The following is a 13638-nucleotide window of genomic DNA, read 5'->3' on the forward strand; positions in this document are numbered from 1 at the left end:
AGTATATCTATCTATCTATTAGGTTTTTGCCAGTTGGTCTGAGAACCGAATGGTTGATAAAAGTAGCTGCTCTTGAACCTGGTAATGTGGGATTTCAGGTTTGTGTATGTGTGCTTAATGGTAGATGCGAGAAGATGCAATGGCCCAGAGGGTGAGGATCTTTGATGATAGCTGTTGCCTTCTTAAGGCAGTAACTCCTGTCGATACTACTACTGCTGGGGAAGGATGTGCCCGTGATATAGAATCTATAGCTCTCTGCCTGCTGAACACATCAAATGTTTTATCTGGTACAGGGACACTGCTCTATTTGCTTGAATGGAGAGGAGCTGCTGTGAGGGAAAAAAGCAAGCAATGCATAGCTGACATTTTTTTGAATTAAGTCAGATATTTTTAAAGGTTTTAGTTTTAATGTAATTTTTCTTCTTTTTTTTCTTTTTAAAATTAAATTAAATAGAGCTATAAAGCAAAGAAATAGACCCATTGGATCCTAATGGCAACAATGTTCAAAGTTCAAACATTCCTATCAACACTTCTCAGATTTGTTTTTAGCTTTCGAATATTTCTGATATATAAATCTTGACAACCATGTAAAGCAGAGTATGGTGGTTTAACCAGCTGTCAAATGTTTCTTTGGATGTTTCATATTATTCTGCCTCACCTCGCCTTCATATGGTGGCATTAAGTGCTCAACAGTCCACCCGTTATCCAGGGTCTAGTTGTCCAGGTTGGAGCAGACACTTAAGACCACGTTGACATGAGAGAACTGAAAAGCTGTAATTTTAACCCAAATTACAGCTACGAACAGTCCGTCGCTAGCAGGAACTTCTAACCCATGAGCTCTATTTCTCTTTCCAACAATAACTTCTTTATAATTCCATTATAATGATCAAATGAACAGACTAAATGGGCTGAAGGGTCTGTTTCTGTGCTGTAGTGCTCTAATACACTATAACTCAAATTATTCCTTTCTAAAGGGTAAGTCCCAACTGCACATTAATGAACGTTTGAACATGCACTTAAATAGTGATTTTCTCATTTCTGCAGAAGAATTCCATATCACGATACACTATTCTTCTCAATGAATAGAAGTGGACACCAATTATATCACTTAAATTGATTCAATTAATTGTTAAAAGTAGTGCTGCAGGCAACTCTAATGAGTTACTCTTCTGTTATTGCTGTAAATGATGTCATGATTTCAGCTTTAAAGTGGGACCTGAAGAACCCTTATATCTTAATCAATATGCCTTATTTGCAACGAATGCCTGAATCTACCACCTCCTTACCAAGTTCAATTGTCCAACCAAACTTACATTAAAAAACTTACCAAGCGGAAGTTATGGTTTATTGCTACCTTGATTGGCATCTGTTTAAAATTTGTCCAAAACGTGGTCTCAATTGTTTCAAAGTTTGAATATGTTCCCACAGCCTTTAACCAATTATTTTCAATAACTCAGATGTTTATTGTGATTTTAAATGAGCAATATTTCTTATCTGCCTTGGGACTATTATTCTCCATAAAGATAAATAAATCAATTTACACATAAAAGCAGCTTTCTCTCATAAGATCTTAGACAATAGAGCTGCAGACTGACTGTTTTCATCATTTTATTTCACTTCAGGCAACAGATGCTGACCTTGGTCCAAGTACAACGTATCGCATCAGATCTGTGGAGGCCAGGAAGTTATTTTCTGTCAATCCACGGACAGGAGAATTGTCAATTTTAGAGTCTACGGATTATGAAACTCTGGATACTGAAGATGCAAGCTACACTTTTGTTGTTGAGGCAGTGGATGGTGGGGGAAGCATGCCTCCAGGTCTAGCTACTGTGATTGTCCAAATACAGGTAGGCAATCTGTATTACTGAAATTTAGGGTAAAATTTGCACAGTAAAATGTTAATAATATTTGACAGGGTTAGAATCTAAGTCATTCTTGGTTATCTCTGGTTAGTTAATTAAAACAAAATTGACAGTAATGTTAATAAATTTAAATGAAGCACTGGTGGCATGGTAGTGTAGTGGTTGGCACATTGCTATATATAGCCAGCGATTACAGATCGAGGTGCAATTTCCCCACTACCTATAATGAGTTTGTATGTTCTTCCCATGACTTTGTGGGTTTCCTCCAGGTGCTCTGGTTTCCTTCTACATTCCAAAGTCTTACCGTTAGAGTTAGTGAATTGTGGGCATGCTATGTTGGCACCAGAATCGTGGTGACACTCACGTGCTGTCCAGCACAATGCTAATTGATTTGATTCGATGCAAACAAAGCATTTCACTGTATGTTTCCATGTACATGTGACAAATAAAGCTATTCTTAATCTGCAGTTTAACTTACTGAATACATTTCTCCTAAAACTACTCATCTTCAAGCATAACTCTATATTTTGCTGCTCTTTAGATATTTATCTGGTTTTCCTTAGTGTTTGCTATCTCAGCTTCATCAACCACCAATTAATTCCATGCTCCGGCAAATCTCTGCATGGAAGACATTTTCTGTAATATCACTAGAGCGCACTGTCATATTTTAAAAGTACTCATCCATTCTCCCGGAACCAGACATTTCAAGCTTTGTGTGAAATTGTAGCATGGTTAACTCACACTGGTATGGCTCTTACCTCTAAGGAGTAGATTAGAACATCGAAGACACCAGAAAGTGTCAATGTCTTCTGCCCTTATAAATGGATGCTAAAAATCCCTTTCCACTAATTTGAAGAATTGATAGGTGCAAATCCTACCTTTATTTATCCTAAAATTAATATTCCTTTTTTTAAACTTTTATTTCCAAGAGTTGAAGTTTATTATGGTGATTTCTAGATTGTTTTGCACTATGTATTCAAATGTCCACACATTTATGGACTTCAAGTTGTGATTCATCATCACATAGCTGACTAGTTCCTCTATCAGTACTGAAAGGATGGCATTGTTCCTTGTGCAGTCATAACTGGCCACTTTTGGGAATGGTATGTTTTTTTAGTGCATTACTGGATTGGAACCCAACACACCAGCAGAGCTGAATCCCATATGTACCTTTACATTGCCCTCTTCCATCAGTGCCATCAAGAACCACACCTGGTCCACAGACTCTTGATCTTTCCTCAAACCTACAATAGAAGCCTCCCTTGACCCATGCAAATCATCCAACCCCACCTCCAATCCCAGACTTTCTCACCAGCATCCCTAAATCCCGTACCTGATCACAAAACCACCCAACTGTCCTGATCAGGTCTGTGATTCTGACTCTCATTCTAACCTTGTGCTGGAGGAATGAATGTCATTCACAGAGGCAGCCTGCAATTTAGCTTCCTGCACCCATTAAAGGATGCATTAGAAATTTGTTACTTCTTTACTGTTAGGAGTGTGAGTGGACCATCTTGCCCGTGAGCCTACTCTGGCTGATCTTCTTCTTCACTTTCATTTTCCTGCATTATTCCCATTGCCTCAATTCCTTTAGCATCTGAACATCTGCCTATTGTGCTGTGCTTTGAATTTACTCAGTTTACTTTGCAGTCAGACTGTATATGGAGTATTGTGATCAGCATTGGGCCCCAAGAATAGCCTGGGAATGAAAGGGTTAATGTATGAAGAGCACTTGATGATTCGGGAGTTCAGAAGAATGGAGGGGGGAGGGAATCTCATTGAAACCTATCAAATATTGAAAGGCCTAGGTAGAATGGATGCTGAGAGGTTTTTTCCAGTAGTGGGGGAGACTAGGACCAGAGGGCATAGCCCGTAGAACAGAAGGACGTCTCTTTCGAACGGAGACGAGGAGGAATTTGTTTAGCCAGAAGATAGTGAATCTGTGGAATTCATTGCCACAGACAGCTCTGGAGGTCAAGTTATTGGGTATCTTTAAAGCAGAAGTTGTTAATGTTCTTGATTAGTAGGAGTGTCTGAAGTTACAAGGAGAGAATGAGGTTGAGAGCTATAATAATTTAGCCAGGATAGAATGATGGAGCAGATTTGATGGGCCAAATGGTCTAATTCTGATTCTATATTTTATGGCCTTATTATGGTCTACTCAGTGGCCGAGACTCTATGGTGAAGAGTTTCAAAGATGGATCACACCCTGTGTGGAAAAGATTTTTAAATTCCAATCCTAAACGCTTTATTCTGACACTGCAGTGTCTTGCTCTACGTTCTCATCATCATGCATTGTTCTGCATCCTGCAGGATGAATTTTATAAGTTTCAAAGAGATCACCTCTCATTCTACCAGTGTTTAGAGAATACAAAAATACAAATAGAAAAGGTTGGAAGCACTCAGCAGGTCAGGCATCATCTGAGGAAAAAGAGAAACACAGTTAACATTTCAGGATGAAGACACTTTGATAGACTCTCTATTCAATCTTTATATTGTGATGCGGCCATTTCAGGAACCGGTTTAATGAATCTTTGTTGCAATCTGCCTGTGCCAGCTACATTCTTGGTTTCACGCAAGGACACCAAACTATCCACAGTTCTCCAGCTACATGGACTGTTGCACTTCCTACATTATACAGTAACAGTGACTCTCCTGTCAAAGTGGTCCACTATCTGTGAAACACTCCAAGAGGCTCTAAAACATTGAATGTCCCTTTATGAGTGCAAGCTTGCATTTTGTACAAAAATCCCGCCTCCATTAACATTAGATATTAATTGCTACTGATACCATGACATTTTAGTGTAGACTTTGAGGACCAAAGGGTCTGTTTCTGTGCTCTACACCTCTATAACACAGAAATGTCAGTCAAAGAACACAGCCCAATTGTTGCTGCCCACAGCACATTTCTACATATTATGGCCTAGCTTGAACTATAAAAGTTACAGTTGCAAAGGATGTGTTACCAAAACCAGCAAAAAAGCACAGGAAAATGATAAAATATGATTATTGTCAGCAGCTTGGATCAGTAAATCTCCTTATATCAGCATGTGGCTTCAGATAAATCAGTCCTAGTGCCTTGCCTGAACACATTTTAATTGAAATGTACTATATATTTTCAAATTCTTTATTGAAAATCTTTACCAACGCACCTTATTTATATGGCAATTAATACATTTTGTGTGTGAATAGCATCTGTGCAAATAAACAGAAGTCATTCTGATTTATTGATGCCACTGGTAAAGCTGCTATTAAGTCTATTACAGTTTGCAAAGAATGCCTAATGATTGAAGACTTTAGTGGAAGCCATTTCTTTTTGCTACTACACATCATAATTCAATGGCAAGAGGTCTATAAATTAATTAGACCAGCAAACAGCATGGATGAAGTTAGGGTTAGATTTTTTTCCAAAGGAATCCTGATGATCAGTCATATTTCATAGCAGTATGTAGTTGAGGCAGGTTTTTCATCCAACAGCCAATCACCTTCATTATCTGGCTATCTATTAAATTGGAATGCAGACATGGTGTTTTAAGACCATAAGATATACGAGCAGAATTAGGTCATTTGGCCCATTGTGTCTGCTCCACCATTCTATCTTGGCTTATTTGTTAACCCTCTCAACCCCATTCTCCTGCCTTTCCCCCGTAACTTTTAACACCCTTACTAATCAACAATCTATCAATCTCAGGTTTAAATATGCGTAATGACTTGACCTGCACTGCAATCTGTGAATTCACAGCACCCTGGCTGAAGAAATTCCTTCTCATCTGTCTTTTAAAGGGACATCCTTCTACTCTGAGGCTGTGCCTTCTGGTCCTAGACTCCTCCACTAGAGGAAACATCCTGTCCATGTCCACCTCAATCTAGGCTTTTCAATATTTGATATATTTAAATGAGATCCACCATCGTTCTTCTAAACCCCAGGGATTACAGGCCCAGCAACTTCCCATCCCACCAACTTTACAATAAGCTTGTCACGATTATAATAAGAAAGGGGTGTATTGAAGGCAGACTGTCCTGTTGATTTTTGCGTGTATTGCCAGAACTAGTCAACACCAGATTTCCAGCCGTTGTCCGTGGAAATATTATTGCTCAGTCTTTCAGACATAATGCATGGAAATAGGCTCTTTGGCCCACCATGACTATACCAATCAACAAGTGCTCATCTGTCTGTATTAGTAACATTTCTCAATACTTGGCCAGTAGCTTTCTGTGCCTTGGTCATTCAATTGCCTGCCAGCTGCCTCTTAAATTTATGAGGGTGTCTGCCTCTACCATACCCTCATGCAGTATGGTCCAGATTCCAACCATCCTAGGGAAAACTAGATTTTCAAAATCTTCCTACCACTCACATTGCACCATTGCCCTCTGTTTTTAAACACCTCTGCCACAGAGAAAATGTTATAACATCTACCCTTACAGGCCCTTTTTAACCTTCTCTACTCCAAGGAAAACAAATTGAGCAGATTGCCTGGTGAGCACCTGCATCTCCATTTGGAAAATAGTGCTGTGTGTAAGTATCTGAAGAGTCTAGCCAGAGGCAAGATCATGGTCCTGTGTGTGGTTCAGCTGCACAAGGGAAGAGGAGCAAATACCTAGTAGGTAGTCTCTTACCCTTATTGAAGGGTAGAAATCTTAGAGCGAGCAGAATAGACATGTGCTTCTGTAGCTGTAGCCATAAATCCACAATGATATCTTACATTTCTAGTGCTAGGGTTAAGGACATTTACAGGATATTCTAAAGGGGAAAGGCAAACAGCCAGATATCTTGCTTTAACAATGGCAGCAAAGACATTGGTTTAAAGAGCTTTGCAACATGAATTTAGTGAGCTAGGTCACAAACAAAGGAGCAATACCAGTGAAGTTGTAATCTCTGGATTATTTCAAGTGCCATGTGCTTGCGGGTATAGGAATAGGAGGGGAGGTCAGATGAATGTGTGGCTACAGTGATGGTGTAGGAGGGTTTATTTCTGTATCACTGCAACTGTTGCTGGGGAAGGTAGGACCTGCAAGGGTTAGATCATCAGGTAATTAGCTCAGATAGAGCAGATATAAACCTCGTGGAGGTGTTCCTTCATTGTTTTATGTATTCATTCAATTATGTGAGTTTTGTAGGCCAACCATCATTTTAATTTCCATGAGACCTGAGGAAGGATCTTGTCCCGAAATGTTGACTGTTTATTCCCCTCCTTAAATGTGTATTGCTTTGGATTTCCAGCATCTGCAGAATCACTTGCATTTGTACTTAATTCCCATCCTTAGCTGCCCTTGAGCAAGTGGTGGTGAACTGCCATCTCAAAACACTACAGTCCTTGAGGTGTGGGTGTACCCATAAAGCTCCAGTATTTTGACCCAGCAACAGTGAAGCAACGGTGATATATTTCCAAATCAGGATGATGCATAAATTGGAGTATAACTTTTTCCAATGAAGGAAATATAGGTCAATAGAGCAGGCAGAGTTTGGGTGTGGAAAGCCTCATCAGCGGAACAGAGAGCCTCACAGCGTCTATCTTAATTAAGGAAGTTTGACTAATGAGGCCAATGAACTTAAGAGTGTTGATCAGCACATCAGAATATGATATTTTTGTTACCACAGAAACATGATTGATTACAAGGCAGGATTGGCAAATCAATGTTCCTGTCACAACCACGGATTTGGCAGCGCAGTAGGTATGGCAATTGCGCTTGTGAATATGCACGTGTCAGCGAATTATTATTTTATTGTGATAGTATTTAACTCCATTCATTCCATCGTAGTATTTGTCAAGACTTGGGCACAGCCAATGCTTTGCTGCTTGTTTGTAGTCTGCCTTGCCTGAGAAATTGAACTGTCAAGTCAACTGACTCTGAAGACTAGTGGTATTTGTTTTATTCCTAGTTGTTCTTTTTAGCCGCAGTGTAGGCTTCGTTTTCCATTTGAGAGTTTTAGTTAATGGCCCTGATTGGGCTAGTGTTTATTGTTTTCTTTTCCCTTTAACACTGTTCACATTAAAGTCTGTGAACTATCGACCTGCTTCCGTGTCTCTTGCTCCGCACTTGGGCTATATCCACATTGGGCGACAGTTCCAAGTATAGAATTCTGGGCAGAGTTTGGTGAGGTGGGGGGGAATGAAGAAAATGAAGGGGCATTGCAGTATTAAAAAGTAATGAGTCCATTACTTCAGAAATGAGGGAGGATATTATAGAGGGCTCTTCAAATGAGGCTGGGCCAAGTTTAGGAATAAAGAAGGGAATAAGCAGCTCTCTGTAGGAATACTATGGACCAACCAATACGGAATAAGATAAAGGAGCAGATCAGTATACAGGCAAATCACAAAAACATGGAAGAACAGAGATTACAGAAGTAGGGAATTTTAACTACCCCATTATTAACTAGGATTGTCTTAGTGGTAAAGTATTAGACAAGAGTGGGATTTTTAAAGTGTATCCTGGAAAGCTCTTTGAGTTGGCAGGTAGATGGTCCAACTCCGGATGGGGCAATACTAGACCTAACCGTGGGAAACATAGCCAGGCAACCGACTGAAGTATCAGGTTGATGCATTTTGGCATTAGCGACCATAACTCAAGATAGTTTTTGAAAGAGGCAACTTGGGGAAGTTCAACCCCAATATCAAAGACAGGACCTGGTAAATGTAACTGGGGAACAGCTTACTTTTAAGGAGTTCCTCAAGTAGGAGTCATTAAATGTAAAATAGCAGAAGAACAAGGCCAACATTTCCAAGAATCCTTTAATGTCAAGGGGATTCAAGGTTATAGAAAGTGTCGGAGAGTACTTAAAAACTAAATTAGAAAGGCAAAGAGATGGCACAAAATATCACTGGCAGACAAGATTAAAGGAAGTTCCAAAGCAGGAGGCTAACCAGGAGAATTAGGACCCGTGAAGTGGAAAATCTGTGAGTGAAGCCAAAAGATGAAGCTAAACTCTTAAATAAATACTTATCATTAGTTTTCTTAAGGTGCGTGGACATTGTAGTTAGACATTTTAAAGAATCCTGGTATTCTTTCCTGCACCCTTTGCAGTGTAATCTGGTATTTCTTATACGGATCATACTTTTTGTGAGGATCAGAACTGCACGCAGTGCTCCTAACTTCTTAATAAATCTATCTCCCCTACTGGGGGATAGGCCAGAGAGAGCAACTCTGCCCTGGGTCAGTCTTTCAAGTTGTCCCCAGATGTAGCCCCTCTTCTAGGCAAAGATCCTTCATTTTCCAGGGATGAGTTCTTTGGAGCTTCTGTTGGCGTTTCTGTAGCCTGGCTTTTATAGGATGCGATTGCTAGTCCCATGCCCAACATGACCCCTTTCTAATTTGTTTTGTATTTCATTTAAATACATAATTCATTACTCAGATAAACAGTAGTTTGTCTTTTATGTAGATTTTATCTATTTCCATCAAACTTTGGCTAATTGTGACAGCCACCTAATTGGGCCAAAATGTACTGGTCCCAACGTGTCACAATTAACTAGAAAGCACTGTATTGTCCTGTAACCTAACACTATTCTTGCACTATCAACAACAGCACCAATTTTCAGATCATGTTTTAATTTACTCATTCTACCACCAGTCGCGACGTTGGTCCTCAGTCAAGCCCAAAACAAAGTCCCATAGCTCTTCCTTTTATATAGGTGCAGAAAAGCCCAATTCTTATTTCTAATTGCATACCACATCCCTGAAAACTTTATGTTGTAAAATTGGCAGATGTTGTTTCCAATATACTTGCATGGCTTAGTCACAGTGACAAGAGATCACACCATTATTTAACAAAATCTCAATAGTGTGCACAATATTGTTTAAATGAATCTCATTGGTGTGCAGGCCATTATTCTTGTGACTACATTGACCATGGAGATAAGTTGTAAGTAATGTTATTTGACCATTAAGTGGATAGGGACAATTAGAAAGTGAGAACATTGGCAAAAGAAGTATTTGCAAAATACAGAAAAGACAGATCATGTACTCCACTTCAAGAGTAGAGAAAATATTTTTAAAAAGGGTGATAGTGGTGGTGTGGGGGTGCAGAACAACAAACAAGCAAAACTAATATTCCAGATGGATGGCTGATTCTGACAGAAATCGAGTTACCTGAAGTTGTAAAATTTATTACTGAGTCTAAAAACGAAATGTCCAGACAGAAGATGAAGTGCAGTTCCTCAGACTTTCATTGGGCCTCATTTATGACAGTACAAAAGTTCACTGATATGACTTGAAATATTAACTCTGTTTCTCTCTTTGCAGATGCTACCTGACTTATTGAATATTTTCATTACTGTATTTATTTTTTATTAGAACACATTTTATCAATAGTTGACATCTATGTGATTTTTTGACATCAGGAATGCTATGAATGTAATATCTTTATTTAGAATATAGAACATAAAAGATTACAGCAAGGTACAGGCCCTTTTCTCCACGTTGTTATTCCAACTTTTTAATCTTCTCTGGGATCTCAATCTCACCCTTCCCTCTCACATAGCCCTCAATTTTTCGATCATCCATGTGCCTATCTAGGAGTTTCTTAAATGCCCCTGAATGTATCTCTACCATCACCCCTGGAATGGGATTCCATGTACCCACCATTCTCTATGTGAAAAACTTACCTCTGGCATCCTCCTATATCTGCTTCTAATCATCTTAAAAACGTATCAGCCATTTTCACTCTGGGACAAACTCTCTGGCTATCCACCCAATCTAGGCCTCTTATCAGCTGCCACAGTGGGGTAGCCGTTAGTGCGATGCTATTGCAGCTCAGTGCGTCGGAGTTCAAAGTTCAATCCTGGCATCCTCTGCAAGAAATCTCTGTACATCCTCCCTGTGGAATGTGTCTCTGGGTCCTCCAGCTTCTTCCCACAGTCTTAAGAAGTATTGGGTACATTGTCCCGTTATTAGGGTAGAATTAAATCAGGGTGTTGGGATTTACTTGACAGTGCAACTTGAAGGGTCAAAGGCCTAGTCCACGCTGTATCTCCAAATTTCAAAATGAATCAATTGTGTTACGTAGGTTGCCAAACCAGCAGAAATGGACCAGTCAGTTGGAGTCTGGATTACTGGAACTAAGAAAGTTTTATTAAAGAAATAAGCAACACAGTACTCTAATAGTAAGGATATAAGTGCAACAGGTTAGCAATGAATAAACACACATGTACACAGAACTAGGATAATAGGGTCAATCAAGCTCTATCGCAGTCTAGGGGTAAGATGATCAATCACAAGTGACAGAGTTCAGTTTAGTTCAGTTTGCAGTAATCGCCGTCGTGCCATTGGAGAGAGAGAGAGAGAACGAATGAATATGCAAATCAGATTCCAAACAGACCTTCGATATTCCTTGCAGTTAGCTTTCGGGCGAGCCCTTTGTAATGTCTTCTGAGGTCACCGACTGTGACCCCTCCGTTCCAGGCAATATCGTTCTTCAGCAGTGAAACCGGCACCCAGGCAAGGGCGGACACACATCAGGTTCCCGCCGACCGTATCTTTCCACTCTGTGCAACTATGGCTGGTCCCGCGACTAGACCTCCAAAAACTCCCACCGACTTGTGGAGGTGCACCACTTCCAGGGTCTCGTTACCTCGTGGTGTCGTGTGTGGTGTCTTAGCGAACCTGCCCCTTTTTATCCCCCTGCTGGGGTATCGCCTGTCCATTACACTTCAAACAGTTCAGGGTTCAAAAGGAGCTGGTCTTGACAATACTCAGACCGGTGTCTCCTTCCGTTAAACTCTCTCGTCTCTTCATTAACGTTTCCAAATGCTGCTCCATTGTCTTACTGATCTCTCTCTCCTGAAGACAGGTGGCAGATCAACTGTTGATCCCACTGGTGCTAGCACAGGACCGTTAACATCTTAGTCTATGTGTACTTTTGTAACCCTCTTTCATCACAATTGTCATCTTGTACACCTCTATCAGGTCACTTTTCATTCTCCTTCACTCCAGAGAGAAAAGCCCTAGCTTGCTCAACCTATCCTAGCTTGCTCTGACATAGAGTCAGAGAATGTTGAATTTTTGTGGATGGAGTTAAGAAACTGCAAGGGTACGAAACCATTATGGGAATCAAATATAGGCCTCCAAATAATAGCCAAGATGTGGGGTTGAGATTGCCAAAGGAGATGGAGAAGGTGTATATTAAGGGTAATGGCACAATTGTAATGGGGGACTTCAATATGCAAGGGGATTGGGAAAAACAGGTTGGCATTGGATCACAAGAGAGGGAATTTGTTGAATGCCTATGAGATGGCTTTCTAAAGCAGCTTGCACTTGAACCTACTAGGGGAAAAGCTATCTTCAATTGCATATTCTGTAATTACCCAATATTATTAGGGAGCTTAACGTAAAGGGACCCTTAGGAGGCATTGAATTCATACTGCAATTTGAGAGGGAGAAGCAAAAGTCACATAAGACCATAACACATAGCAGCAGAATTAGCCCTTTCAGCCCATCAAGTCTGTTCTGCCATTCCATCATGCCTGATCTCAGATCTCTCTCAACCCCATACACTCATACTTCTCAACCCCATACTTCTCGCCACATCCTTTGATGCCCTGACCGATCAGGAAATGATCAACTTCCACCTTAAATATACCCATGGTCTAGGCCTCCACTGCATTCCACAGATTCACTACTCTCTGCCTTAAAAAAAATACTCCTTACCTCTGGTTCTAAAAGGTCGCCATTCAATTTTGAGGCTGTGCCCACTGGTTCTAGATACCCCCACCACAGGAAATATCCTCGCCACGTCCACCCTATCTAGTCCTTTTAACATTCGGTAGGCTTCAATGAGATCCCCACACATTCTTCTAAATACAGTGAATACAGACCCAAAGCTGCCAAATGCTTCTCATATGTTAACCCTTTCATTCCCAGAATAATCCTCCTGAACCTCCTCTGGACCCTCTCCAATGACAACACATCCTTTCTGAGATACAAGGCCCAAAACTGTTGACAATACTTGAAGTGTGGCCTGACTAGTGTCTTATAAAGGCTCAGCATTATCTCCTTGCTCTTATATACTATTCCCCTTGAAATAAATGCCAACATTGCATTTGCCTTCTTTACCACAGACTCAACCTGGAAATTAACCTTCTGGGAATCTTGCACGAGGACTCCCAAGTCCCTCTGCACCTCTGATGTTTGAACCTTCTCCTCATTTTGATAATAGTCTGCACTATTGTTCCTTTTACCAAGATGCATTATCATACGTTTCCCAACATTGTATACCATCTGCCACTTTTTTGCCCATTCTTCCAATTTGTCTAAGCCCTGCTGCAATTGCATTGCTTCCTCAGCACTACCTACCCCTCCACCTATCTTTGTATCATCCACAAACTTTGCCACACAGCCATCAATTCCATTATCCAAATCATTCACAAACAATGTGAAAAGTAGTGGTCCCAATACTGAACCCTGAGGAACACTACTAGTCACCGGCAGCCAACCAGAAAGGCCCCCTTTATTCTCACTCACTTCCTCCTGCCTGTCAGGTATTCCTCTTTCCTGTAACACCACAGGATTTTTATCTTGTTAAGCAGCCTCATGGGTGGCACCTTATCAAAGGAATCAATATGGCAATGGAATAAAGGGAATTACAGAGGCATGAGTGTGGAGCGTGCCCTGTTGGATTGGAAGGGGATATGGGTGGGGATGATGGCAGAGCAGAGACAGCTGAAATTTCTGAGAATAGTTTACAAGGAACAGGATAGATATGTCCCACAGATGAAGTAGTTATCAAATGGCAGGGGTAGGCATCTGTGGCTAACAAGGGAAGTTGAGGACTGCATAAAATCCA

The 13638-nt window shown here is 40.5% G+C and overlaps 1 protein-coding gene across 1 annotated transcript in view; it reads left to right on the forward strand.

The window, feature by feature from the left end:
- Positions 1 to 13638, forward strand: part of pcdh15b (protocadherin-related 15b) — a 780285-nt gene that overhangs the window by 498171 nt on the left and 268476 nt on the right. Inside the window, exon 19 of the mRNA XM_072239829.1 lies at positions 1623 to 1847. Within this exon, the coding sequence (XP_072095930.1) occupies positions 1623 to 1847 (225 nt within the window). The remainder of the gene's footprint in view (positions 1 to 1622; positions 1848 to 13638) is intronic.

This window comes from Mobula birostris, chromosome 21 (assembly GCF_030028105.1).
Source record: "Mobula birostris isolate sMobBir1 chromosome 21, sMobBir1.hap1, whole genome shotgun sequence".
In the NCBI taxonomy this organism is placed as follows: Eukaryota; Metazoa; Chordata; class Chondrichthyes; order Myliobatiformes; family Myliobatidae; genus Mobula; species Mobula birostris.